Source organism: Mesoplodon densirostris, chromosome 4, assembly GCF_025265405.1.
Source record: "Mesoplodon densirostris isolate mMesDen1 chromosome 4, mMesDen1 primary haplotype, whole genome shotgun sequence".
In the NCBI taxonomy this organism is placed as follows: Eukaryota; Metazoa; Chordata; class Mammalia; order Artiodactyla; family Ziphiidae; genus Mesoplodon; species Mesoplodon densirostris.
The window spans coordinates 177,685,988-177,710,616 of NC_082664.1; the positions used below are offsets into that span (position 1 = coordinate 177,685,988).

The following is a 24,629-nucleotide window of genomic DNA, read 5'->3' on the forward strand; positions in this document are numbered from 1 at the left end:
TTCTTGGGGTAGCTCCAATCACACACTGCCAGGAAGTAGAATATCTCTGAAAGGTACAATTCTCCCTACCTGCGTGGTAAAGTTGATTGCAGCCTATCATCATGTATTTACTGAGCCATCTACCATGTGCTCAGCACTGTGTTGGGTGCAGGGGAAGGGTGGAAGGGGTCTAGCCTCAAAGAGACTAGAATTTGGGAATCAGAGCTGACAGGCATACCACTAGTCCCTCACTAGGACAACTGCAACCAAAAAAGATAATAACAAGTGTTGGCGAGGATGTGGAGAAACTGGAACCCTCACACACTGCTGGTGGGAATGGAAAATGGTGCGGGCGCTTTGCAAAACAGCCTGGCAGTTCCTCAAAATGCTAAACAAAGATGTGCCACATGACTCAGCAGGTCCACTCCTAGGTCTATGACTAAGAGAAATGAAAATATTTGTGCACACAGTCACTTGTATACAAATGTTCATAGCAACATTCTTCATAACTGCCAAAAAGTATAAACCACCCAAATATCCATCAACTGATAAATGAATAAAGAAAATGTGGTATATCCATATAATAAATATTATTCAGCAATAAGAAAATTGTAAATTAGAAAAAGTATTGATACATGCAACAACATGGATGAGCTGTGAAAACATTACACTAAATGAAAGAAGCCAGTCACAAAGGAGGGATGCGGGGTTTCAGTCCGGGGTGACGAAAATGTTCTAAAATTGATTGGGGTGATAGTTGTACAACTCTGTGAATATACTGAAAGCCACTGGATTGTACACTTTAAATGGGTGAATCACAGGGTATGTGGACTATATCTCATCAAAGCTGTTGAAAAAGTGGCAGGTGAAATTCCTGTCCCCGGGGGGTGATAAGATGCTGCAAAGGGCTCAGGATAATAAAGGAAAATCCCAGCTCAAGAAGATTCTTCTTTGAAATCTGAGTAAGAAAAAGATTCAGACTCTAAGTGCCTGAGGCTGATTACTGAATCCCAGACGTTTAACCATGGAAATCATGCAGCCCTTTTACAAAGATCTCTTGGCTCTTTAAGAAGAGAAGTTCCGGGCTTCCCTGGTGGCGCAGTGGTTGAGAGTCCACCGGTCAATGCAGGGAACACGGGTTCGTGCCCCGGTCCGGGAAGAGCTGCGGAGCGGCTGGGCCCGTGAGCTATGGCCGCTGAGCCTGCGCGTCCGGAGCCTGTGCTCCGCAACGGGAGAGGCCGCAACAGTGAGAGGCCCACGTACCGAAAAAACAAAAACAAAAACAGAAGTTCCATTTCCCACCTCCCCAAGAATTCGTACAAAAAATCCATAAGGAAAAGCCTCTCCAGCTACACCAGGAAGGAAAGATACTTGTGCCTAAAGAGAATCTTTGGCACATTCAAACCCCAAGTGTAAACCAACAAACTCCTTGTCAGCCACGGAAATGTCAAACTAAATTTAATAAACTAAGGAAATCTCTTCAAAGATATACTCAGGGATTCTGCAGACAGGACTTAATGGAATGAGCAAAGTAACACATTTTACAGGAAACTGTAAACGTTTTACAGTTGCCCCAGGAGAAACGAGTGAGAGAGAGACCGCCAGCTGCCCACAGAGATCCATCCTCCCCTCGTCTGGGAGCTCACAGTGTGTCAGCGAGACCACACTTCCCCCCCGCTGGCAGTCAGGTACGGCCACGTGACTGAGTCCCAGCCAGCGGGATGGGAGTGGAAGCGAGCCTGCCACGTCCTGCTGGCCCAGACAGGCTCCGGGGGTGCTCCTCCACGCTCTCCCTCCCCTGGGCCGACGGAAGGCAGGTGTAGGATGACAGTAGAGGACGGCAGAGCCACGTGACGGGAGGAGGCAACCGCTGATGGACAGGATAAAGGGAAGTTCCCTCGCCGTCCACTTGAACACCTGTCTGGGACTGTCCCATCAATACGGAAAAAAACTGGGACTTCCCTGGTGGTCCAGTGGTTAAGCCTCCGTGCTTCCAATGCAGGGGGTGTGGGTTCCATCCCTGGTTGGGGAACTAACATCCCACGTGCCACATAGTGTGGCCAAAAAAAAAAAAAAAAAAGGAAAGAACTTCCATTGTGTTGAGCAGTGACACCATAGGGTCACCACAGGGTCCACCATAGGGTTACAGCAGCTTAGCCTGTCATAACTGATACATTAATTTTAAGAGCTTGATTCACGGTATGCGAACCCCAAAGATAAGAAAAAATTTAGATTTCATAGGATCCCACCAGCGAGATCACTTAGCTGCTCCCCACAAGGACCATTAGTAGTTTGATATTATAATTATTTTACAAAATTTTCCCCCTTGATTTCCAACTTGCTTCATAGAAAATGGTGGGATTATAGGTGATTTAAATCGCTGCTGTATTTTCATGCATTTTCTAAGTTGTCTATAAAAACCACAATGCCTCTGCAACTAAAGCATTATCAAGATACAACAGAGCTCAAGAACAGACAAACAGATCAAAGAAATGGAGTAGACAGACCAGTGACAACTCACGGCATACAAGAACTTGTTATATGATAATGATTACATCATGAATCAGTAGTGAAAACATAAACTTTTAAATAAATAGTATCAGAAAACCTGACTTTTATACAGAAAAAATTAAATTAGTTTGCTACTACCCAAGAATCATAAAAACAAATTCCAAATAAGTTAAATACCCAAACGCGGAAAACAAAACCGAAGGCAGTGATTAAGGCAATGATTAAGACCAAAGGCAGTGATTTTTGTTGGTTTTGCTAACATCTATCCATGCCTAGTACAGCGTCTGGCACATATGGTCAAATAAATATCTGTTGAATGAATAAGTGGAAGAATGACAATAACTTCATAATATCCGTGAAGAAAAGAATTCCTTAAATAAGGACCCAAAAGTACAAGCCGAAAGATAAAAAGGGGTAACTTGACTACATCAAAGTTAAATATTTTGTGGCAAAGTGATTATAGACAAAATTTTAAAACTACAGAAGTAGGGGAGGTATTTATAAAGCACATGATAAAATATTACATCAGAACATATAAAAAGCTATTTTCCCATTCACATTTTATCTCCAGCATAGTATAGACAGGCAACATAATATCCTGGTCAGGACTGCAGCCGTTAGCTAGATTCAGTCCACCTGATTTTGAATCCTGGCTCCACTACTTCCTAGCTGTGTGACTTGGAATATCTTACTTAATCTCTCTGTGCTTCAGTTTCCATATCTGCAAAAGGATGAAGCTTTCGATGAATGGTGTGACAAAAATTGTCAGGGTAAAATGAGTTAATACATTAGTATCAATAGTTGGCAAAGAGAAATCACTCAGTCAATGCTAGCTATTATTATGATTATCCTTTACTTTTCTTCATATAACTTATCACTGGCTAAAAACGTATTATTTATTTATTTGTCTTCCTCTGACTAGAACATAAGATCCATAAGACAGCCTTTTCCATTGTATTCTTAGCACCTAAAACAGTGTCTGAGGTATAAAATAAATATTTGCTGGGTGAATGAGAAATCAATGCAAAAATCAATAGGAAGACAAAACACTGACAGAAGAATGGGCTGAGGATATGAATAAATGATTCACAGAAAAGGAAACCCTAACAGCCAATAAACTTATGAAAGGATGTCCAACCTCACCAGCAGCAAGGAAACTGAAAATGAAACCACTTCAGATTCTACTTTTTACCCACTGACTCGCCAAACATTTTCAAGTCTAATAATATCAGAAGAACGTGAGGAAAGGTAGTATTTGTATAATGCTGGTACAAGCAGTTTGGAAACAATCTGGCATCCCCACCATAACTGTCATCCACATCATCACTATCACCTCCACCATCACCATCACCACCATCATCACTCCCACCATCACTCCCACCATCATCACCATCATTATCACTATCATCACCACCACCACCATCCTATCATATCATCATCACCACTACCATCACCATCACCACCACCATCACCATCACCACCATCATCACTCCCACCATCACTCCCACCATCATCACCATCATTATCACTATCATCATCACCACCACCATCCTATCATATCATCACCACTACCATCACCACCACCACCACCATCACCATCACCACCATCATCACTCCCACCATCATTCCCACCATCATCACCATCATTATCACTATCATCATCACCACCACCATCCTATCATATCATCATCACCACTACCATCACCATCACCACCACCATCACCATCACCACCATCGTCACTCCCACCATCATCACCATCATTATCACTATCATCACCACCACCATCATCCTATCATATCATCATCACCACCACCACCACCACCATCATCACTCCCACCATCATCACCACCATCATCACCATCATTATCACTATCATCACCACCACCACCATCCTATCATATCATCACCACTACCACCACCACCACCACCACCATCACCACCATCATCACTCCCACCATCATCACCACCATCATCACCATCATTATCACTATCATCACCACCACCACCATCCTATCATATCATCACCACTACCACCACCACCACCACCACCATCACCATCACCACCATCATCACTCCCACCATCATCACCACCATCATCACCATCATTATCACTATCATCACCACCACCATCATCCTATCATATCATCATCACCACCACCATCACCATCACCACCATCATCACTCCCACCATCATTACCACCATCATCACCATCATCATCACCACCACCACCACCACCATCATCACTCCCACCATCATCACCACCATCATCACCATCATCACCACTACCATCACCACCACCACCATCCTATCATATCATCATCACCACTACCATCACCATCACCACCACCATCACCACCATCATCACTCCCACCATCACCACCACCATCACCATCACCACCATCATCACTCCCACCATCACTCCCACCATCATCACCATCATTATCACTATCATCATCACCACCACCATCCTATCATATCATCATCACCACTACCATCACCATCACCACCACCATCACCATCACCACCATCATCACTCCCACCATCATCACCACCATCATCACCATCATCACCACTACCATCACCACCACCACCATCCTATCATATCATCATCACCACTACCATCACCATCACCACCACCACTACCATCACCACCATCATCACTCCCACCACCATCACCACCACCATCACCATCACCATCATCACTCCCACCATCATCACCACCATCATCACCATCATTATCACTATCATCACCACCACCATCCTATCATATCATCATCACCACCACCACCACCACCATCATCACTGTCACTGTCATCATCATCAAGGTCGCTGTCAGAGCAGCTAACGCTTTAGTGCACTCACCATGTAAGCACCTTATATATATCAACCTTGTAAATTGTCACAACCACCTTGTGAGGCTAAGTCCCACAATTAGAGTTAATCCCATTTTATAGAAGAGGAAACTGCAAGACATAGAGGTTAAGTAACTTGCTGAAAAGCACAGCTAAATAATGGCAGAGCCAAGAACTCAAATCAGCCAATCAGGCTCCAGGATTCAGGTAATTACTACAATGTATCGTCTCTTGTTTATGCGTTTCCACTGGATGAATATCTGTTTAGATATTTATTGGCCATCTTGAGGTCTTCTTTAGGGAATGACCTCTTCTTTTGTGAACACTTTTTATTAGCCTAGTTGTCTTTTATTGAATGGTAACAGATCTTTAGTGTGTGTGTGTGTGTAGGTGTGTATGGGTGTTCTGTTTGGGATACCAAATCACTTTATTTAGAGGGAAATGCACTACCCAGGAGAGAAAATACATGAGGCGGTTTTGGCAGTTTATGAAAAAGGTAACCCAAAGCAGCACCACAGTGCCCAGGCGATGGAAGAGACCTCACAGCCACAGCTGCGGGGCAGGTGGCTGCGCAAGACTGAAACTCTCCTGGGTACTGGCCACAGGCTGTTCTCATGCTGGATTGGGGCACCCATCTGATACAAGCTGATCACCCGGCCGCCCAACTCAAGAACGGATTTTATCTATAGTTCAGGTTCTTGAAGGCCCACGAGTGAGTCTGTTTTGTCGGTGGCTCATGTGTGCGACTCCAGACACGACTTCTTCACCCGCTTCCTGCACAAGCGTGATGCACAGTCCAGAGCAAGAAGCTAACCTTGCCGCTGTCATCACCCGGCTCTGTCACGGCCTGACCTCCAGCAGGATGTCAGCCACCTCTTCAACGCCGGAGCTTCGTCCCTTGCCCTGCACCTTCCTTCCCGCCCTGGGGCTGATGGAGGAAACACCTGTCAGAAGTTCTTTAAAGCCACATCATCTCTGGTCAAAGTGGTGCGTCACGGGGAAGCCCTTGGAGGGAGGGTTCCGAGCTCAAAGCTGCCCTAGAAGTTTATGATCAGTGAGGGGCAGAAAGCTGACAATGATCCTTACAATTATAAAGGTCAGCCAAGGAGGCAGGCAGGGGTAGCTACCGAGGCTGGAGCACTGGGTAGAGGTCACGGTAGGACCAGCCAACAATTCCAATATTTCCATGGGTGTCAGCAGCAGAGGGTGGCTGGCTCCCAGCAGTGTCTTACCGATAAGCCCTGAGCAATCCGGGCCCTGCTGGAGTAGGACCTGGATGATTCCCTTTGCTAGCTTCTGGTCTAGAGTTTGCTAACCAATTCCCCTTTTTTAGATATTGGGCTGTTTCCAAGGTTTTAGTTCTCTTCCCTCTTACTATAATCTAAATGTGGGAAAATACATTCTCTCTCATTAGCCTTCCTCTTTCCACAAGTATTTCATTATTATTTTTTTAAATAAATTTATTTATTTCATTTATTTTTGGCTGCACTGGGTCTTCGTTGCTGCGTCTTGGCTTTCTCTAGTTGCGGCGAGCGGGGGCTGCTCTTCGTTGAGGTGCGCGGGCTTCTCATTGCGGTGGCTTCTGTAGTTTCAGAGCACGGGCTCTAGGCACACGGGCTTCAGTAGTTGTGGCATGCGGGCTTTGTAGTTGTGGCTCTCGGGCTCTAGAGCGCAGGCTCAGTAGTTGTGGCGCACGGAATGAGTTGCTCCGCGGCATGTGGGATCTTCCCGGACCAGGGCTCGAACCCGTGTCCCCTGCATTGGCAGGCGGATTCCTAACCACTGCACCACCAGGGAAGCCCAGTATTTCGTTATTATTCAACACATTTGGGGCCTACTTCCCATAAAAACCCAATTCTAGTAAGAGTTAATGTTAACTCCTCATAAAATTTTATCAATACTCATTGGCCAGAAACTAGTCTAGCGTGAAATTTAGTTTGTGAAGTAAGACCTGTCTTTGCAGATTATCCAAGATCAGAATAAAGGAAGAAATATGTAAAATGCTCCTAAAAATTGTTTGGATATTTTTAAGATCACTACATGTAACTGAAAAACTACATTCAAATTGCCCAGCTATTCCACAAGCAAATTTCTTAAAGGCTTACTTCCTTGCATCTTAGGTAAAACTGTTCCAAAAGATAAAGTGGTGAACAAAACAAGCAGAAAAATCAAGTTTTCTAAAAAGGCTGAGCTTGTTGGCAGAGTATAACCTTCGAGACAGTCTAGATTAGTGAAAAACTACCCTCTTTCCTACAGCCTTTTCTTACTCACGCTCACAAATGTTTTTCTGATAGAAGAATAGCCCATTCACACTAACTCCTATTTCTATGACTTTTCTCATTTCTGGGCCTTTCAGAGTTTACTGAAGGAAGACGATTAACAAGTCAAAAAAAATTTTTTTTTCTGGCTGAGATTCATTTCAATATTGTATTAGCACTGTTATACATAATAAGATTAACGTGTCAGCAAAGTTCACAATTCAATGTGCTTTTCGAATGATATTCCTATTTGTGAATTCCCTTGCTAGATCCAATACTCAGTTTTTACTCTCTCTTTTGTATATTCCGATGCCTACTCAATTCTTTCATGAAATGAACGTTCCATATTTTGATGAAATCCTTGTGGTTACAGAGTGTGGCAAAATATTAGGCTTCCCTTCTCCCCTAGAAAAATCTGGTGAAGAAGTAAGGGGCAAGACATGCCCGGCGGGGAAGGCAAATCACCGTCTCAGAGGGTTAAATCTGTGAGAAGGGGCCAGGAGGCGCCCACAGCGAGAAGGTGATGGTCAAATCCCATCTAGGCTGGAGGGATTCCAGGGACTGATGGCTCCGAAGGGGTAGAAACACTGGAGCAGAGAAAACACCAGCTCGACCCCGAGTGGAAGGGCTGAGCGATGAGGCTGGGATATGAGACCAAGTACTAAGGCCAGAAACGGGATGCAGAGAAAACATGATTTCAGTGGACAGTCAAGGGTCAGAGGCCAAGCAGAGGTCGCACAGGGGTCTCTCTTCTCCAGGAATCACAAAGGTGAACTTGGAGTTCTCAAACACAAAGGACAGGACCTCCCAGATCCAGAAGGGAGCCAGAGGTCATGATCCACTTTGCGGTGGCAGAGGAAAGAGACAAGGACATTTTTTTAAAAGCACAAGCATATGCAAACTATTATATACGGAATGGATAAAAAACAACGTCCTACTGTAGAGCACAGAGAACTATATTTAATATCCTGTGACAAACCACAATGGAAAAGAATATGTATAACTTTGCCATACAGCAGAAATTAAAACAACATTGTAAATCAACTATACTTCATTAAGATAAATTAAGAAAATAAAATAAAATAAATGTAAAAAGCACAGAAACACCCCAGGGCTCAGAGAAAGTGTCTAATAGAGAAAGAACAGCTAGCAGTGCCTAGAAGTACAGCTTAAAAGTGGGACAAGGGCTTCCCTGGTGGCGCAGTGGTTGAGAGTCCGCCTGCTGATGCAGAGGACGCGGGTTCGTGCCCGGGTCCGGGAGGATCCCACGTGCTGTGGAGCGGCTGGGCCCATGAGCCATGGCCGCTGAGCCTGCACATCCGAAGTCTATGCTCCGGAATGGGAGAGGCCACAACAGTGAGAGGCCCGCGTACTGCAAAAAGAAAAAAAAAAATAAATAAATAAATAAAATAAAAGGACTTAAAAAAAAAAATGAGGTTGGGGGAATTCCCGGTGGTCCAGTGGTTAGGACTCCACACCTTAACTGCCGAGGGCCTGGGTTCAATCCCTGGTCAGGGGCCTAAGATCCCACAAGCTGTGCAGAGCGGCCCCCAAAATAAATAAATAAATAAATAAAAAATGAGGGTGGTCTATGGGTTTTGATATATAATATATATGCAAGGATTTCCAAGATACACTGTTAGGTGAAAAATCAAGGTGCAGCAATGGAAGGTCACATTCCCACTGCTGGTGAATGTCCGTGCACACGTAAGCATGCCCAGGCACGCATGCACCTGCCCCACACCCTTGTACGTGTACAGAATGCCACCATGAGGACGTGCCAAGAACTGGCATCAGGAGCTGCTCACAGGGATGGAAGCTCAGGGCTGGCAGATGAGACTTTCTTCTCACTGGACACCCTTTGTGCCTTTTGAGGTTTGTACCATATACTTATACTACCTATTTGAAAAATAATAATTAGAAAAAGAAGGGGGCTTCCCTGGTGGCACAGTGGTTGAGAGTCCGCCTGCCGATGCAGGGGACACGGGTTCGTGCCCCGGTCCGGGAGGATCCCACATGCTGCGGAGCAGCTGCCCGTGAGCCATGGCCGCTGAGCCGGCGCATCCAGAGCCTGTGCTCCGCAACGGGAGAGGCCACAACAGTGAGAGGCCCGCGTATCACAAAAAAAAAAAAAAAAAAGAAGAAGGTGTCTACAAAATCACAGGTAATATACAGATGTTCTATTAGTTAGTGTACAGGTCGAGCTGTGCAGGTCGAGTCCCATAATAACAGCAGCATGGGACACAGAAACCCAAGTCGCTCTCACAGGAAAGTCTCACTTCCCTCAGTGGGGAAGTTCTGCCGGAAGAAGATCCAGAATCCCTTCACCTGCTCTCAGCCATCCCCAGGACCCCTGGGATGTGTGCCGGGCTCACCTGGTCCACGGAGACTGACCATCTCAAACAAGCACAGCCTGGCCCTGCTCCTTTGGAAGAAGGGGCCACTAACGGCCTCGGCCACTGGGACCCAACAACAGGAGACTGGACAGACGAGGATATTCTGTTATCTCCACAGAGTCATATGATGGACTAGCCAGCCAGTTCCCGTGACGCCGGAGAAGGCTCTGTAACACCCTGGAAAGATGGTCCTGGCACATCAAGTGACAAACAGGAATTTCCAGTACCAGAGGAGCAGTATATTTTCATTTTTATAAATATATATGAATTGGAAAATGTGTAAATGAATATGCCAAGTCATTGTCTTTTTGCTTGGTGATATATTCTAATGTTCCATTTTAGAAATGATGCGTTTTTGCAAAAAGGGTTTTTTTAAACACTTCAACTGGGAAAATAAAAAAGGAACTCTGCTTTCAGGGGCTCTTTCTTCGGTTTCTTTAAAATGTTAATAAATACCCAAGGGCAGTAAAGAGCAAGTATCTACCCCACCGCCAAATACTAAATGAAGAAATTGTGGGAAAGTATCATAGTAACTGAGTCGCCATCTTTCTCCTGGAAGCAGTACATGAACTTGACCATGGAGTGAACACAGAATAGAGGAGCCCACATTCCCCTGGCGTGTGTGTTCAAGCCAGCAACAGAAGTGCAATGTGCTTACAAAACAGAACTTGCAAAGGTAAATCCCAGCTCAGCTTGGGGCCCGCACCGGGTGACCGTGTGCTGGGTTCTCTCCTGTGACGGGCCACCAACTGAGAGGAACTCAAAGCGTCACCCAGAAGCGCTACCCGTGGCGGGCGCTGCACAGGCCGGGCCGTAGAGCTGGGGTACCGGGCACCGAGGGGCTGATGTGGCTTCCTCCGGCAGTGCTACCATCCAGAGATGTTCAGTAACCTGATTCCTAAGCCCATGTTGCTTCTTACAAGAATCTGACTTGGTGCAGGCGTGAATGACGACAGTGCGGGCGGGAAAGGACGCTGGCGTGTGACAGGTTACTGTGGGCCACACGGAACTCGAACCAGAAAGGAGACGAGACAGCCAGGAAAGAAGCAAAGAAGAAAAAGGATCTTATTGCAACTACTGATGCTATCATTAGACGCAGTCCTTTGACGAGACCAAAAGACAAACTCCGAAAGGGTCTTCTATAATCAAGGTGCAATGTCTTTTAAAAAAGAAATGTATGCATTTATTTCCTTTTAAATTCACTGACATTTATTGGGTTGGCCCAAAAGTTCATGTGGGTTTTTCCATCACATCTTACGGAAAACCTAAACAAACTTTTTGGCCAACCCAATAGTATGCCCATTACGCTGGTGAATCTTGGCTCCAGAGGCGCTGAAGCTGGTAATCTACAACATATGGGGAGATGAACTTGAAACATTATCAAACAAACTGCTCTGTATTGAGAGTCCACTAGACCCTGCAGTTTGTGAACATGCAGGGGTCGGACAGTCAGACCCCAAGAGGCCCCAAGACCTAAATCTGAATCTGAGATGTGGCCTGGGCAGGTAATTTAAACCTGGAGAGGCCTCAGTCTCCTCACCTGTTATTATAATGATTCAGTGAGGAAAAAAAAATGTATATACAAGGAAAGAAGCCCATAGCAGGAGGAGTTCAAAAGATGAGCGATCATTTTCCCATGCTGGGTCCTATACAGCAAAGAGCAGAACTAAGGATGCCACAGTCCACATCCTTCCAAAGCAGAATTAGGAAAAGGAAATCCTTCACGCCTTCCTAATGGACACAGGGGAACATCTTTTAAGTTAGAAGTTAGCCTGTCAGTGAAGATGGGGAAACACTGGAATCCACTCAAGAGACCTTTATGAAGCTACCTATGTGTGCAATTCCCAGATATTACAAGGATTGGGGTCTGTGTGAGCAGACAGGTAGACACATGTCTTGTGTTCCGTAGGCATATTTTGAGGTGTCAGCCTTGTTCATTATCTCCTTATCTGAAAACTACTTTGATTCCAGACCTCCCTGAAGGCCTGGCCCTAAATGGCCATGTTGTACCACGTGACAACCCCCTCCAGCTGCCGGCTTACCCTCTGCCACCCCTGCCTGGACCCAGCCTGCTGGTAGCGGACTGATGGAGGAAAGGCTAGACAGACAGAGAGACCCACCTTCCTGACCTGCTGGTCCTCAATTCTAATAAAGTTCAGCCATGCTTTATTTCAAGACAACCTATTGTATGTGTAAAATAAAATCTTTTATGTGAGCCAGTGTGTAGATGTTACACATACATGTTAAACAAGAGACACCAGGAGTTCCCTGGAGGTCCAGTGGTTAGGACTCAGCACTTTCACTGTTGAGGGTGTGGGTTCAATCCCTGGTTGGGAAACTAAGATCCCACAAGCTGCGTGGTAAGGCCAAAGGAAAAAAAAAAAAAAAGAAGAGAGAGACACCAAAAACTCTGTTCCCACCTACAACGCACCATGTGACCCTGGAGAAGTCACTTACCTATGAGCCAGAGCTTCCTTCCCGTAAAACAAGGGTCTGCCTGAGAAGATGGCTGGGGGGCAGAGTGACTGGTGGAGAGGCACGCGTGAAGGATACGCTCAGTAAGGGTCCCAGGGCCTGCGCGAGGGGTTGTCACCCTCAGTTCTAATGACCGGAGAAGGTGTCATGAAAGAAAGGACACTGGAGCTGGACCTTGAACTTGGAGGAAAGGCAGAGGTCCGAGGATTAAGAGACCACTCTCAGAGGGACGCTGAGGGAGGCCGTGGCCTAGGGGGGAGCGGAGGATGGGCGCCAGTAAATCCCTTTGGTGAACAATGATGTCTGACATTGAACTGGAAGTTGTTTTCTGCCCTAGGCTATAAGCAAACCCCTGCACTCTTGATTCACAAAAGCTTCAGCAAATGCTGTGCAGGACAGCCCTGTATTAGTGGTTCCTGCCGGGGGAGGGGGTGAAAGAGAGCTGACTGGATTCCACCAGGGTCAAAGGTCTGGGGAGAAATGCTATAGGATCCAAAGCATTAAGAGCTAGTGATGGGCCAGCTGGGGCCACGTGGACGTGCTGGAGGACCACGAAAACCTCGGTCCCCACGAGACCGCCACAAATACGTATGAGCTTGAGCCATTTTGTTAGGTATTAAAGAAAAAAGAGACCCTGGAATGTTAAAGGATGTGGAAACACTTGGGTTTTAGGAAAATTGGGAGAAAAATCCTACCAGCTTCTAGACTAAAAACAAGTCTAAACAAAGAAAAAGAATACGGCTACCTATAAAAGAAAGAGAAGCAGATTGGCAGAGAAACATCTGCTCCACTAAATGCTAGAAGATAATAAAACAACGTTTCTGGAGTTTGAAGTAAAATGATTATCACAGAATTACACTTACACCCAGACTCTGGTTCATGCGTGAGAGCAAAAAAAGGCATCTTCAGACATATAAGAGGTTAGAAAATATATCGTCCGCCGGCTGTAATAAAAAAATTAAGGGAGGTCTTCCCTGGTGGCGCAGTGGTGGAGAGTCCGCCTGCCGATGCGGGGGACGCAGGTTCGTGCCCCGGTCCGGGGGAATCCCACGTGCAGCGGAGCGGCTGGGCCCGTGAGCCATGGCCGCTGAGCCTGCACGTCCAGAGCCTGTGCTCCGCAACGGGAGAGGCCACAGCAGTGAGAGGCCCGTGTGCCGCAAAAAAAAAAAAAAAAAAAAATTAAGGGAGAAAATAGTCAAAGAAGAAAAGGAGAGGGTGTAGTATATAAGAAATAGTGGTAAGCAATGAAAACAGTAATGCAGTCAGGAAAGTTTAAGAAGTTTTTGATACTATGGATGTGACTGTAACGTTAATAGTTAAGAAAAAAGCTTTAATATGATATAAGAGCAAAAATAAAAGAAGCCACATGGAATTGAAATTTCAGATTATTTCAACAAAATCTAGGAATTGTAAAGGAAGGAGAAATCCAAACATCCTACATGGTTTGTCTTGTTTGGTAGTACACAGAATATTTTGGACATTGGTTAATTTTTGACATTGATAGAGAAATACAGAAAAAAAGCAAGCTTGCTTGAAATTAATGATAATTCCTAGAAGAAGAAAAATAGGATACAGAGCTCCTAAACCACTAGAAGGAGAAAAAAAAAAAGGAAGAATGGAAAGTTGACATATTCTGCAAAACACAAGAAAAGAATAAGGAAATATTCTGAGTACCGAGAAGGCTTACAAAATTCAAAGTCAGGATATGATCTGAGCTGTCCAACACAATGGCCATGACCCACATGGGGCTATTAAATTTAAATGAATTAAAAATGAATAAAATTTAAAAGTCGTCTCCTAAGTCACACTGGTCACAAGTGGCCAGTGACCTCTGTATTGGACATTTCCATCACCGCAGAAAGGTCTAGCAGACAACACTCACAGTCAGTGCAAAATACAACGTAATATGAGTCTATGTAAAGTATGATCCTATTTATGTTAACTATACATTTATATATACATATCAACAGATAAATATAAATGCTAATTGTCAGTGGAAAGTAATAGATAACAAAAGCGGCTGTGTATAAAGTATAAAGTACGATCTTATTTATGTAAATATGTGTGTGGGTGTATATATATGTATATAAATATAAATAAGTCTGGCTTGATTACACTGTCAATAGTGGTAGCTCTTAGAAATGAGATGATGGGGGCTTTTACTCTCCATATACTTTACTGTTTGCATTTTTAATAAGCATATTTTAGAGGACAATGAGTAAAAGTCATTTACATATTTTCAATGGGAGTAACCACAAACCAACCAACCAACCTCTTTCTTGAACTTGGTACAGAACCTGGTTCCAACCCAGGGTTCCAACCCCAGGGTTAACCCAGTAACTAACTTGAACTCATAAATATCTACTGTGTACACTCAGGTTAATAAACAATTTCAAGATGGCACAGTAGGTGGCCTATACTTGGAGACTTTCTAGAGTTTAGCCAAGCTCTGCAAGAAGTTTGTTCTGGGCCTCAGGGTGATGTCACCCTTTCAGATGTTAAGCCTGAACCGACATTTGATACTTTTAAATGTCATCCCCTAAATTGGGAGGTTGCTTGGGCAAAGGCTGTTAGCTCACCTTTCCATCTAGATTTATACTATTGATAACAGATCACATTTCAGAGGCGCGGCTCTGAATTAGCCCGTAAGTTTTCCATGACAAGAAAAATCTCTGGAGAGTTACAGTAATTTTTTGCATCTTCCCACCGACTCTACAGTTGACTAAGGAGAAGTTCCCACCGCCCATCTCAACAACAGATAAAATCAGAACTAACAACACAGTGCACACAGAATAACTTCCATTTTTCCTCTTTAAATTGGGGGTAAGAAAAGAGAGGTTAGGGTCTCTGTTCAAAGAATTCCAAAGTTTTAATTTTAATCTTCCCAAATACCAGATCTCTAATTTTTCTAAGAAAAATAACTTATTTAAAATGTCTGGGAATACCCCTCAAATACCAAAACTATTTCAGATTTACCCCAGGGAATAATTTGGTCATTTATCTGCCAACACAGGCATCTTCATATATGCTTATTTTATTCCCTATGTAAATATTCTTGGTCGCTGCCTCTATTCACCTCAGTGAATAATGAGGGCAAGGCTCTCTGCGTGAAAAGGAGATGAAACACACCAGTTCATCCAGGAACTATGCATTTTGCAAGCCAGTGTTGGTAAAGCAAGGAGAGAGATTTGCCAACTTGAAGGCTAATTTCATGTAGGGCCAACTGTGTGCTCCCGTTTCCAGCACGGGGCAGTAACTATGCTTAACGCGGGGTAGGCAGGCTAAGAGATAAAGACCAGGACCCACTCTATTTTACAAATGGAGAAGATGCAGATCAACGGGGCAAGGAGAAGAAGATAGGTGAAGGTAATTCCTACCTATGTAGACAGATTACCTTAGAACATTTTTTTAGAACATTTTTTTGCTGCTGCGTGGCAGGCAGCATCTTAGTTCCCTGACTAGGGATTGAACCCATGTCCCCTGCAGTAGAAGTGCAGAATTCTAAGCACTGGACTGCCAGTCCTACCTTAGAACTTTTAGTATGCTTTAGAGTTTTCAAGTTCCCTCAAACGCTTTACAAAGACACACTTCCCCTAACTGTAAATCATGTGCCCAAGCAATATTTAAAGCATGTTTCTCGGTAGTCCTCTGTTGGTCTACTTCTAATTGCTGCATTATCGTTTGAAGATAATAAAGCTACACTTTTCTGAATTTAGTCTTGCTAATTAAAATGGATAATCCCTGCCCTCCCCCATGATTTTTGGAATTCATGAAATCTGGGTAGTGGTGTGCCACTTTCATACTTGGGTGGACCAAAAAGTTAAACGAAGAGCACATTTTCCACAAAAAATAAGATACAGAGATAGTGAGATGCAAGTATTTTATAATATGTCAGCCACTGCTTTTAACTGAACAAAAGTCATATTTCATTTATGGACTTCTGGCATTATCCACAAAATGAAATACCTGTTTTAATTCATAAAAAAAAATTCTACAAAAATGAAAGAAAAGCATACACAGTAGTATTTACATTGTGCAGACAAAAGAGTCTAATTTGGTAATTTCCTTTTCCCTGAGGCTCTAGTTTTAATATGTCTAAGACAACCAGTAAATACATTATACTCAATAGTGTGGGTGAATTAATTCTTACAGGCCACAAGGGTACTATTTAGTTAATGACTGCTTTGTGCACTGACCCATACCTAGTGGCCTCAAAGTGATAACTCGCCTTTAAAAGGTAAAGTGTATACATACCCATTCCTCCAAAGCCTCATTATTTGTCACCTGATTAAACTGGTGGAATGAAGAGGCCAGGTGTCAAAAAGAGGAGTCTTTCAAAATTTAACATTTACAAACTTGAGCTACTTAAGAAAAAAATCTAGGTTTCCACTGAGCCATATCATCAGTACCCGAGCCAAATAAAACACAATTACTCCCCCAAATTTGGCACACAGCATCTGAGTTCAAATCCAGGAAAGCAGACCAACTAGCACAGCAACTTGGATTTTCACTAATCTCCTTACATTTTTTTTTTTTTGCGGCACGCGGGCCTCTCACTGTCGTGGCCTCTCCCGGTGCGGAGCACAGGCTCCGGACGCACAGGCTCAGCGGCCATGGCTCACGGGCCTAGCCGCTCCGCGGCATGTGGGATCTTCCGGGACCGGGGCACGAACCCGTGTCCCCTGCATCGGCAGGCGGACTCTCAACCATTGCGCCACCAGGGAAGCCCCTTCTCCTTACATTTTAATAGACTACAATAAACCCATTACAACCATTTCTTCCTTCTAGAAGCTGAAATCATGTTATCTGTTCTTGGTGAAAACCTTTCAGTCCATTGAGCAGCTCTAATTTTGAGTAACTGTGTTAACATATAATTAATGTGCTGATGTACAAAACTGAAAATGTCTGAAGAAGGCATGGAGATGCTTCTGGGTGCTAATCTGGGAATTTCGCACAGCCTCCTGCAAGGTTCCCGGGGGGCAGGTCCTGATCAATGGGTACACAGATGGGGGCAGGTCCTGATCAATGGGTACACAGGTGAGTAACTGTCTGTACCATGGACATTCTTGACTGTATAAGCAAAGAAGTACATAATCAAACCTTCCAAAGGATGAAGAACAACAAACAGACATTACAGTGGAGAAGGCAGACGTCCAGGGCCTTGCCAGAAAGACAGGAGCTAAAGTTTTTTGGGTAATGCATCATATTTGCATCTGGGCCCATTTCTGGCACCAGGGCCACTGTTTCAATAACATATCTATATTTAGCTATCTATCACAGACAAATTTCTATCACTGCACAAACAGAAGTCAAGCTCAGATGTCTGCAGAATTTCCTTTCCTCTCTTTAAAAAAAAAAACATTCTAGACCAGACTGATAACATTCTGTACTTGCAGCTGCCACTGAAAAATATTCATGCCAATGAAAGATACATTTAGTCAGCTTTTCTTTTTCTTGATCTTTTAATATTTTATAACACAGTAAAGCTCAAAGTTCCTTTCTTAAATCTTCAAGCAGACGTTAAATAGAATGCAAATACTTTACACTTTAAATCATCAAGCATTTAAAGAATCCTCTCAATGAACTGAATCAATAAGCCATCTGTGACTACGGCCTCCCTATCATGTTCTTAAGCTGACCCACTTCTTCCCCGGTCACCATGGTTTGTAAAATCTCACTTCTAAGGGGATGAGTGCTCGGTGCCAGCTCATAGTTCGCATTCAACTGGGTAAAAGGGTAACGTAAACCCCAGGCAGCATTTAAAATGACCTCCTCTACCTACAAAAACAGAACTTCAATACCCTCCCCCCCCCACCGGAAGCAATCTTTTCTCCAACCGGAGAGCAAATCAAGTCTGCGAGGGAGAAAACGAGCCAGTTAAAGGAGGAAGAAACCTGATCAGGTGTTAAAACGCATGGCTCTGGACATCAACCAGCAAGCAGGATCGGGTCCGGTCGGCGGGAGCTGCTCCCCAAGACTGAGCTGAAATCAAGGTCGGACCCACTTCTAGAGATGCGGACCCGCTCGGCGGCGGCGAACCTGCGCGTCCCCGGGAGCCTGGCCGGGACCCCGGGCGCCCCCGGCCTGGCCCGGCCCGGCGCGGGGCGGGGCGGCCGGGGCGGCACAACTTTCCGCAGCTCCCCTCCAGCGGCGCCGAAACGGGCAGGGGCGAATCTCAAGCCGCTCCACGCCATCAGCGGCTCTTTTCTCCCGGTGGTGGTGGCGGCTGGGGGAGGGGTGGGAGGACTTCAGGAGAAGATGACAAGGAGCGGAGAGAGGAGGACCACTTCCCCCCGGCCGCGCCGCCACAAAGGGAAGGGCGCCGCGCCCCCCTCGGTGCCACCGAGTCTCACGCCTGCCGGGATGGGGACGCGCGAGGGCCGGCGGGCCGCGCGGCAGGTGACAGCGGCGTGGCGGGTCCCCGCGCCTCCCCGCCCACCCGAGGCCTCGCCTCCGCCGCGCGGCTCCGCGAGCGAGACGCGCCCCCCGGACCTCCCGCCGCCCGTGAGCCCCGCGAAAGCCACGCGGGGGGCCGCCCACCGCTCAGCTGTGCGGCCGCCGCGCCCCGGAGCCGGCGCCCGCGAGGAGCCCCGGGCGCGCCTACCCCTTGGCGTGCTCCGTCTCCTCTTCATTGTCCCCGTCGATCCCGCACGTGTCCTGGTCGTCCAGCTCCAGGCTCTGCTGGCTGGCCGCGGACTCGCTGTCCTCCGCCATCGCGGCGGCGCGGGCTGGGGCGGCGCTCCGGGCAGCTGGCGCTGGGGGCCGGCGCGGCGGAGGCGGCGCGGCGAGCAGCTCCCTCTAGCGCCGCCCGCCGTCTCCTCAGAACCGGAGCCGCAGGCGTGCCCGCCCTCCTGGCCCCGCCCGTCCTCGCATCGCCCCGCCCCTCCTCGCCTGGCTCCGCCCCGCCCCCCCGGGCCCGCCCCCTGCGGCCCGGGTTGGGTGGAGGGCGGTCCGCGCGCCCCTGCGGCCCGGGGTAGGGAGCGGGCGGGGCGGAGGGCAGTAGGGGTACACCGTCGCGGCCCGCCGCGCGCATGAGCGTAGTCCTGGATTCCCGGCCGGTGCCTGAACCCTGCGCTCGCCTCTGAATGGCGCAACCTGAAGACCCCGAATCCTGAGTCTTCGTTTTGGGAGCACAGGCAACGCGATTTTACACCTCTTCGTATTAGGAAGACTTTTAACTCTTTGCAGGAAATTTTTACTCAGGGATAGGCGTGCCAAGACCACTGATTTCCAGAACCCTAACCCCCCCCCTTCACCTCATCTCCAACCACGTACGCTTTGTAAAAGTTCCATTTCATGTGTCTCTGTCTTTCCAGTATACTATAAAATCAAAGCCAGAGTCAAAACAGAGTGCTTCCAGGCTTCCCGCCTCTCCGTTCCAAGGAGACTCGCAGCCTTAAAACTCTTGACAGAGAAAAATGTGGAACTGCCCCTGTTTTTGCTGGACGGCTTGGACCACAACCATCTTTGGGGAAGTGAGACTTGTCCATGATGCTGGGGCCTTGCACAGTGTCAGTGAGTGAGGCCACGCTGGCGTCCTCAAGTGAAGGTTATGACCTAAACCTCCAAGCAAAAGTGGGTGGCCTTCGAGGCTCAAATGGTCCCTTTTCTCTCCCCGTGAACGCAGGAGGGGAAGGAGGCACCCCGCGGATTGCCAAATAAAACGCGGGTGAAGTCCAAACTCTTATTTGCTGTTGCAGTCTGTACACCCCGGTCCCTTCCTTTGTTCTCCTTTCATGAGCAGAGTTCAAGGTCCCACTGGGTCATGGGAAGCCTACATGGCTTTACAAAGGCAGTGGAAAGATAGTTATCAGAAATGCTCAGAGAGGAAAAAAGAGACTTTTAAAAGCTACCTGAAATTTTTGGTGCGGGTCCTTTTCTTGCAAAAGGCATTGGGAGCATTTTGGGGCTCCTTTTTTTCCCCACAAGCAAGACCATGCCCTTAAAATATGGTAAGATAGAAGTATCTAGAGACAAAAATTGCAGAGCTATTTCAAAGTTCACCAGACTTTTATGACTGACTGAGGTTGAGCCAGCAAAGGTTCTGTACGAAGTGCAAAATGGGGCCAAACCACGAAGGAAATACAATGCTTTCTTTCACAATTGCAGTGATTTCTGAGGCAGAAAGTCACATGTGGCCTCTGGCTTCAAACTTTAGGCAAATATAGATGAGTGAATTTCCCGCTGCTCGTCCCTGTGAACGGGAAGAGCTGGCTAACGGAATCCTGGTTGGGTAGAGTCAGCAGGATGCTGCAAATCTGCCCCATCAGTTGCTGTAGCCTATTGGAAGGGTTCTCTAAAATGTTTTTAAAATACAAAGCAGAGTCAGCAGACACGTATTATTTATATGAGTTCTCAAGAAATGTTGACTGAGAACCTCTCAAAAAGAATAAGAAAACAATCCTGGAGAAATATTAAAATGAGGGTATAAAAACCCAGTTAAGGGCTTCCCTGGTGGCGCAGTGGTTGAGAGTCCGCCTGCCGATGCAGGGGACGTGGGTTCGTGCCCCGGTCCCGGAAGATCCCACATGCCGTGGAGCGGCTGGGCCCGTGAGCCATGGCCGCTGAGCCTGCACGTCCGGAGCCTGTGCTCCGCAGCGGGAGAGGCCACAACAGTGAGAGGCCCGCGTACCGCAAAAAAAAAAAAAAAAAAAAAAAAAAAAAAAAACAGTTAAACACTGGAAAACAATGATAAATAGGGAACATCTGTTCCCCAGAATGCAAAGAAGTTGGCCCAGATGACTTTTTGGTACTGGATGGAGGTATTACATAATACAAACGTGTGTCATCATGAATCATTTGAAGGAGGACAGAGTTTGCCGACAACTCTGGAAAATTCTTAAATCCTATTGTTATGCATAGAAACTCACTATGTTTCTGAAAAATTTTGCCTCTTCCTCTGGTTTAATCCCAGAATTTGGGGGACTGGAAGCAGGTGGTATCTTCTAGAATCTCAGATCCAACATTTATTTGGGGGAAGAGAGTACTGTACAGTGGTTACTAGTGTGTTAAAAGAAGCTCTTGGAAATTTCCTATCCTACTTGACTCATCTCTTATTATAGATGTAAGATCATAGTTGTATAATTAGTCTTGTTTTATTTAAACTACGGTAACTTTTTGCTTTGAAAAAAATTGCACTAAATTACACATACCATAAAATTTACCATCTTAACCATTTCTAAGTGTACAGTTCAGTAGTGTCAAGTACATTCACATTGTTGTGAAAGCCCACCTCCAGAGCTTTTTCATCTTGCAAAACTGCAACTATAACCGTTAAACAACTCCCCATTTACCCCTCTCTCCAGCCTCTGGCAACCACCTATGGATCTGACTACTTTCTATCCCTCTGAATTTGACTACTCTAGGTACCTTGTATAAATGGAATCATACAGTCTTTTTGTGACTAGCTTATCCCTTAGCAAAATGTCCTCAAGGTTCATCTGTGTTGTACCATGTATCAGAATTTTCTTCCTTTCTAAGACTGAATAATATTCTGTTGTATGAATAACATTCTGTTGTATGAATAACATTGTATCATTGTAAATCATAAGATCCTGAACTTTGAGGCTGATGCTGTGATTTGGGTGAGATGCTGGGGAGTCTTGTGGGCGAGAGGAAAATGTGAACATAAGATGGATGTGATGTAAGAAGGATGTGAATAACTGTCCAGAAGGTAGATTGATAGATTCATTGCAAAAGTATGGCCTCAGATCTCTACTCCTGTCGTTGGCAGCTCCTCCCATCGAGAGATGGAACCAATGTCCCCACCACTTGATTCTGGGATGACCAATAACATTTGGCAGAAGTGACGGTGTGGCAGTTTGGGCACAGAGTATATACCCTTTTGCTTCCTCTATCCTTTTACTTCCAGCAAAAAGAAATTCTGATGATACAGGGTGTGTAGCTAGGATACATCATATTTATTGATATGAGAACTAATGAACTCTGGCCAGAGGGAGGCTTGCATGCTCTACCCTACCCAGTGGAATGCTTCCCCTCCACAGGCACAAGCCTAGGTGAGCCTGTGGGCTGGACCTGGAGTGAGCCCAGACCTCCTGGGCTCTCCAGTTCTTGGTCAGTCGGCCAACTGACCACAGACATATGAGCGAGCCCCACTGAGTTCAGCATAACAGCCCAGCTGACCCATAGATGTGTGAGAAATAATCCATGGTCGTTGTTTAAAGCCATTAAGTTGTGGAGTGTTTTTTTGTTTTGTTTTGTTTAATACAGCTATAACTAAATGAGGTACTACAGAAAAGCAAAGACCAAAAGAAAATCTTAAAGATAGACAGATTCTTTATCATCAACTCGATAACTGTCTATATATCAGGGTACGTCTGAAAAAGACTCCTGCCAAGTTGAAAGTTTGCACGTTCCGCTCTGTACTCCCCAAAACAATGCCCATTACTTTTGCATTGTGTTAACTCTTCCTGATAGCCGGTCTGCTTCACGCTCAGGTTGACGTGATCTTAATTTAAAAAAAAAAAAAGTGACTCCATTTCTAATTGTGGACTAGCAGGGTGGTGCCACCAGACCAGCTGCATTATGGAACTTCACTGTTGGTCCGACTGTCTTGCTCCCCGTAGGACAAAGTAGGGTGTGAGGGGGATGCCAAGGAAACTGCCGGAGGATGTAGAGGTGATGCCATAGCATGAGCTAGAAGGTGCCTTAAGTCTGTAAACAAGGTCATTTCACAACCACACCCTGTTGCCACCTGTGAATATACCCAGGCTTTGTTCACCAACGCATCACTGGATGGTGTAGTGCCAAAGTTCCTTCATGAATAAAGACTGTCTATTCCAGAAGCACATTCTCATCAGAAAATTTTACTTGAAGTATAAGTACGAAAGGAGGCAAAAGGATCTATTCTAGCCTGTCCAGGATTAGGGTTTCCCAGTCCTCTCAGGAAGAAAGGGTGGAGGAGAAAGGAAAAGAGTAAAGGAAGTAGGGAGAGTAGGTAAGGGAGCGGAAGCGGGGAGGGGCAGAGCAAGATAGGGACGCTAGTGGGGTTACAGGGAAGCAAAGAGAGGCGTAGGGAATCAGCTGCCAGCAACCCAAAGGCCACCAGGGCCTCCCAGATGAGACGACTCCCTGCCTCCAGCCTCCACCTCCCTTTAGATCCTTTTCAACAGTGCTACTCAAATGATCCTTCTCTAGCAATCTGATCAGTCCCCTGACTTAGACCTTCTGGGAGTCCCAATTGCCTTCTGCACTGAGTCAAAGCTCCTTAGGTTAGCATTCAAGGCCACCCACAAACTAGCCTCACCTTGCCTCTGGTCTCACCCTCCCCAAGCCTCCCCATGACCAGCATACCGTTTCCACTAGGATACCCCGTCCAGTCTCTAAACGCACCAGGTCTTTACTCAGATTTCACTTCTCTCTTCCCCCTTCTCTCATCCATCACGAATGACAGGTCAAATGTTGCTTCCCTGTCAAGCTTCCCAGACACCAGAGAGTTGCTCAGTGTCCTCTGCTCGCAAGGCCCTCTGTTCATGCCTCCGTTACCAGTGCAGTAATTAATCGTTTTCTATGCCTGCAACCATCCCATCATGTGACTGTCAGCGCCTGAAGAGTCCTGCTCCATTTACTGGTCTCAGTAGCCCTATCACCCAACAGTGCCTGGCCCAGAATGAACGAATGAATGAATGTCTCTTCCACCTCATTTCTCCCTATATGCACACCCATCACCTTTTGATGGTTTACTTGCAGAGGCATTCAGGCAAAATTTCTTATCATGGAAATCCATGGTAAAATCCCTACCATGGATTTTCATGAAAACTTAAAGATGGGAAGTAGAGACACAGTTTAACTTGGTTCTTCTAAGAACGGAGATTTCTTCCAGGAATCATATGTGAGCACATGATTCTTGTTCCCACTTTTTCAAAAGTAAAATATGTGACGGAAGAAGAGGAAGGGAATCTGTTTGAACAGTAAAAGAGGAAAACATGCTTTCTCATTGCTAGGACCTTTCGTCTTTATACAAGCTAATACCATCACCGGTACATCAGTCCCTGAAGCCAAGTCATTGGGGCTCCCCGGCAACCTCCCATGCACACTCAGTTGATCTGCAAGAAAGGAAGATGTACATCTTGCCCAAGCTTGCTAAGATGCAGACACTCACGGGCTCACACTGGCACTCCTGTTGTGTCACAGCTT

At 45.9% G+C, this 24,629-nt stretch overlaps 1 protein-coding gene across 2 annotated transcripts in view; it reads right to left on the reverse strand.

Moving 5' to 3' along the window:
• NMT2 (N-myristoyltransferase 2) overlaps nt 1-19,246 on the reverse strand; it is a 62,064-nt gene extending 42,818 nt beyond the window's left edge. For both annotated transcript variants that reach the window (XM_060097777.1, XM_060097778.1), the window contains exon 1: nt 19,078-19,246. In XM_060097777.1, coding sequence (XP_059953760.1) covers nt 19,078-19,187 — 110 coding nt within the window. In that variant the 5' untranslated portion in view covers nt 19,188-19,246. The remainder of the gene's footprint in view (nt 1-19,077) is intronic.
• Nucleotides 19,247-24,629: the final 5,383 nt, after the last annotated feature.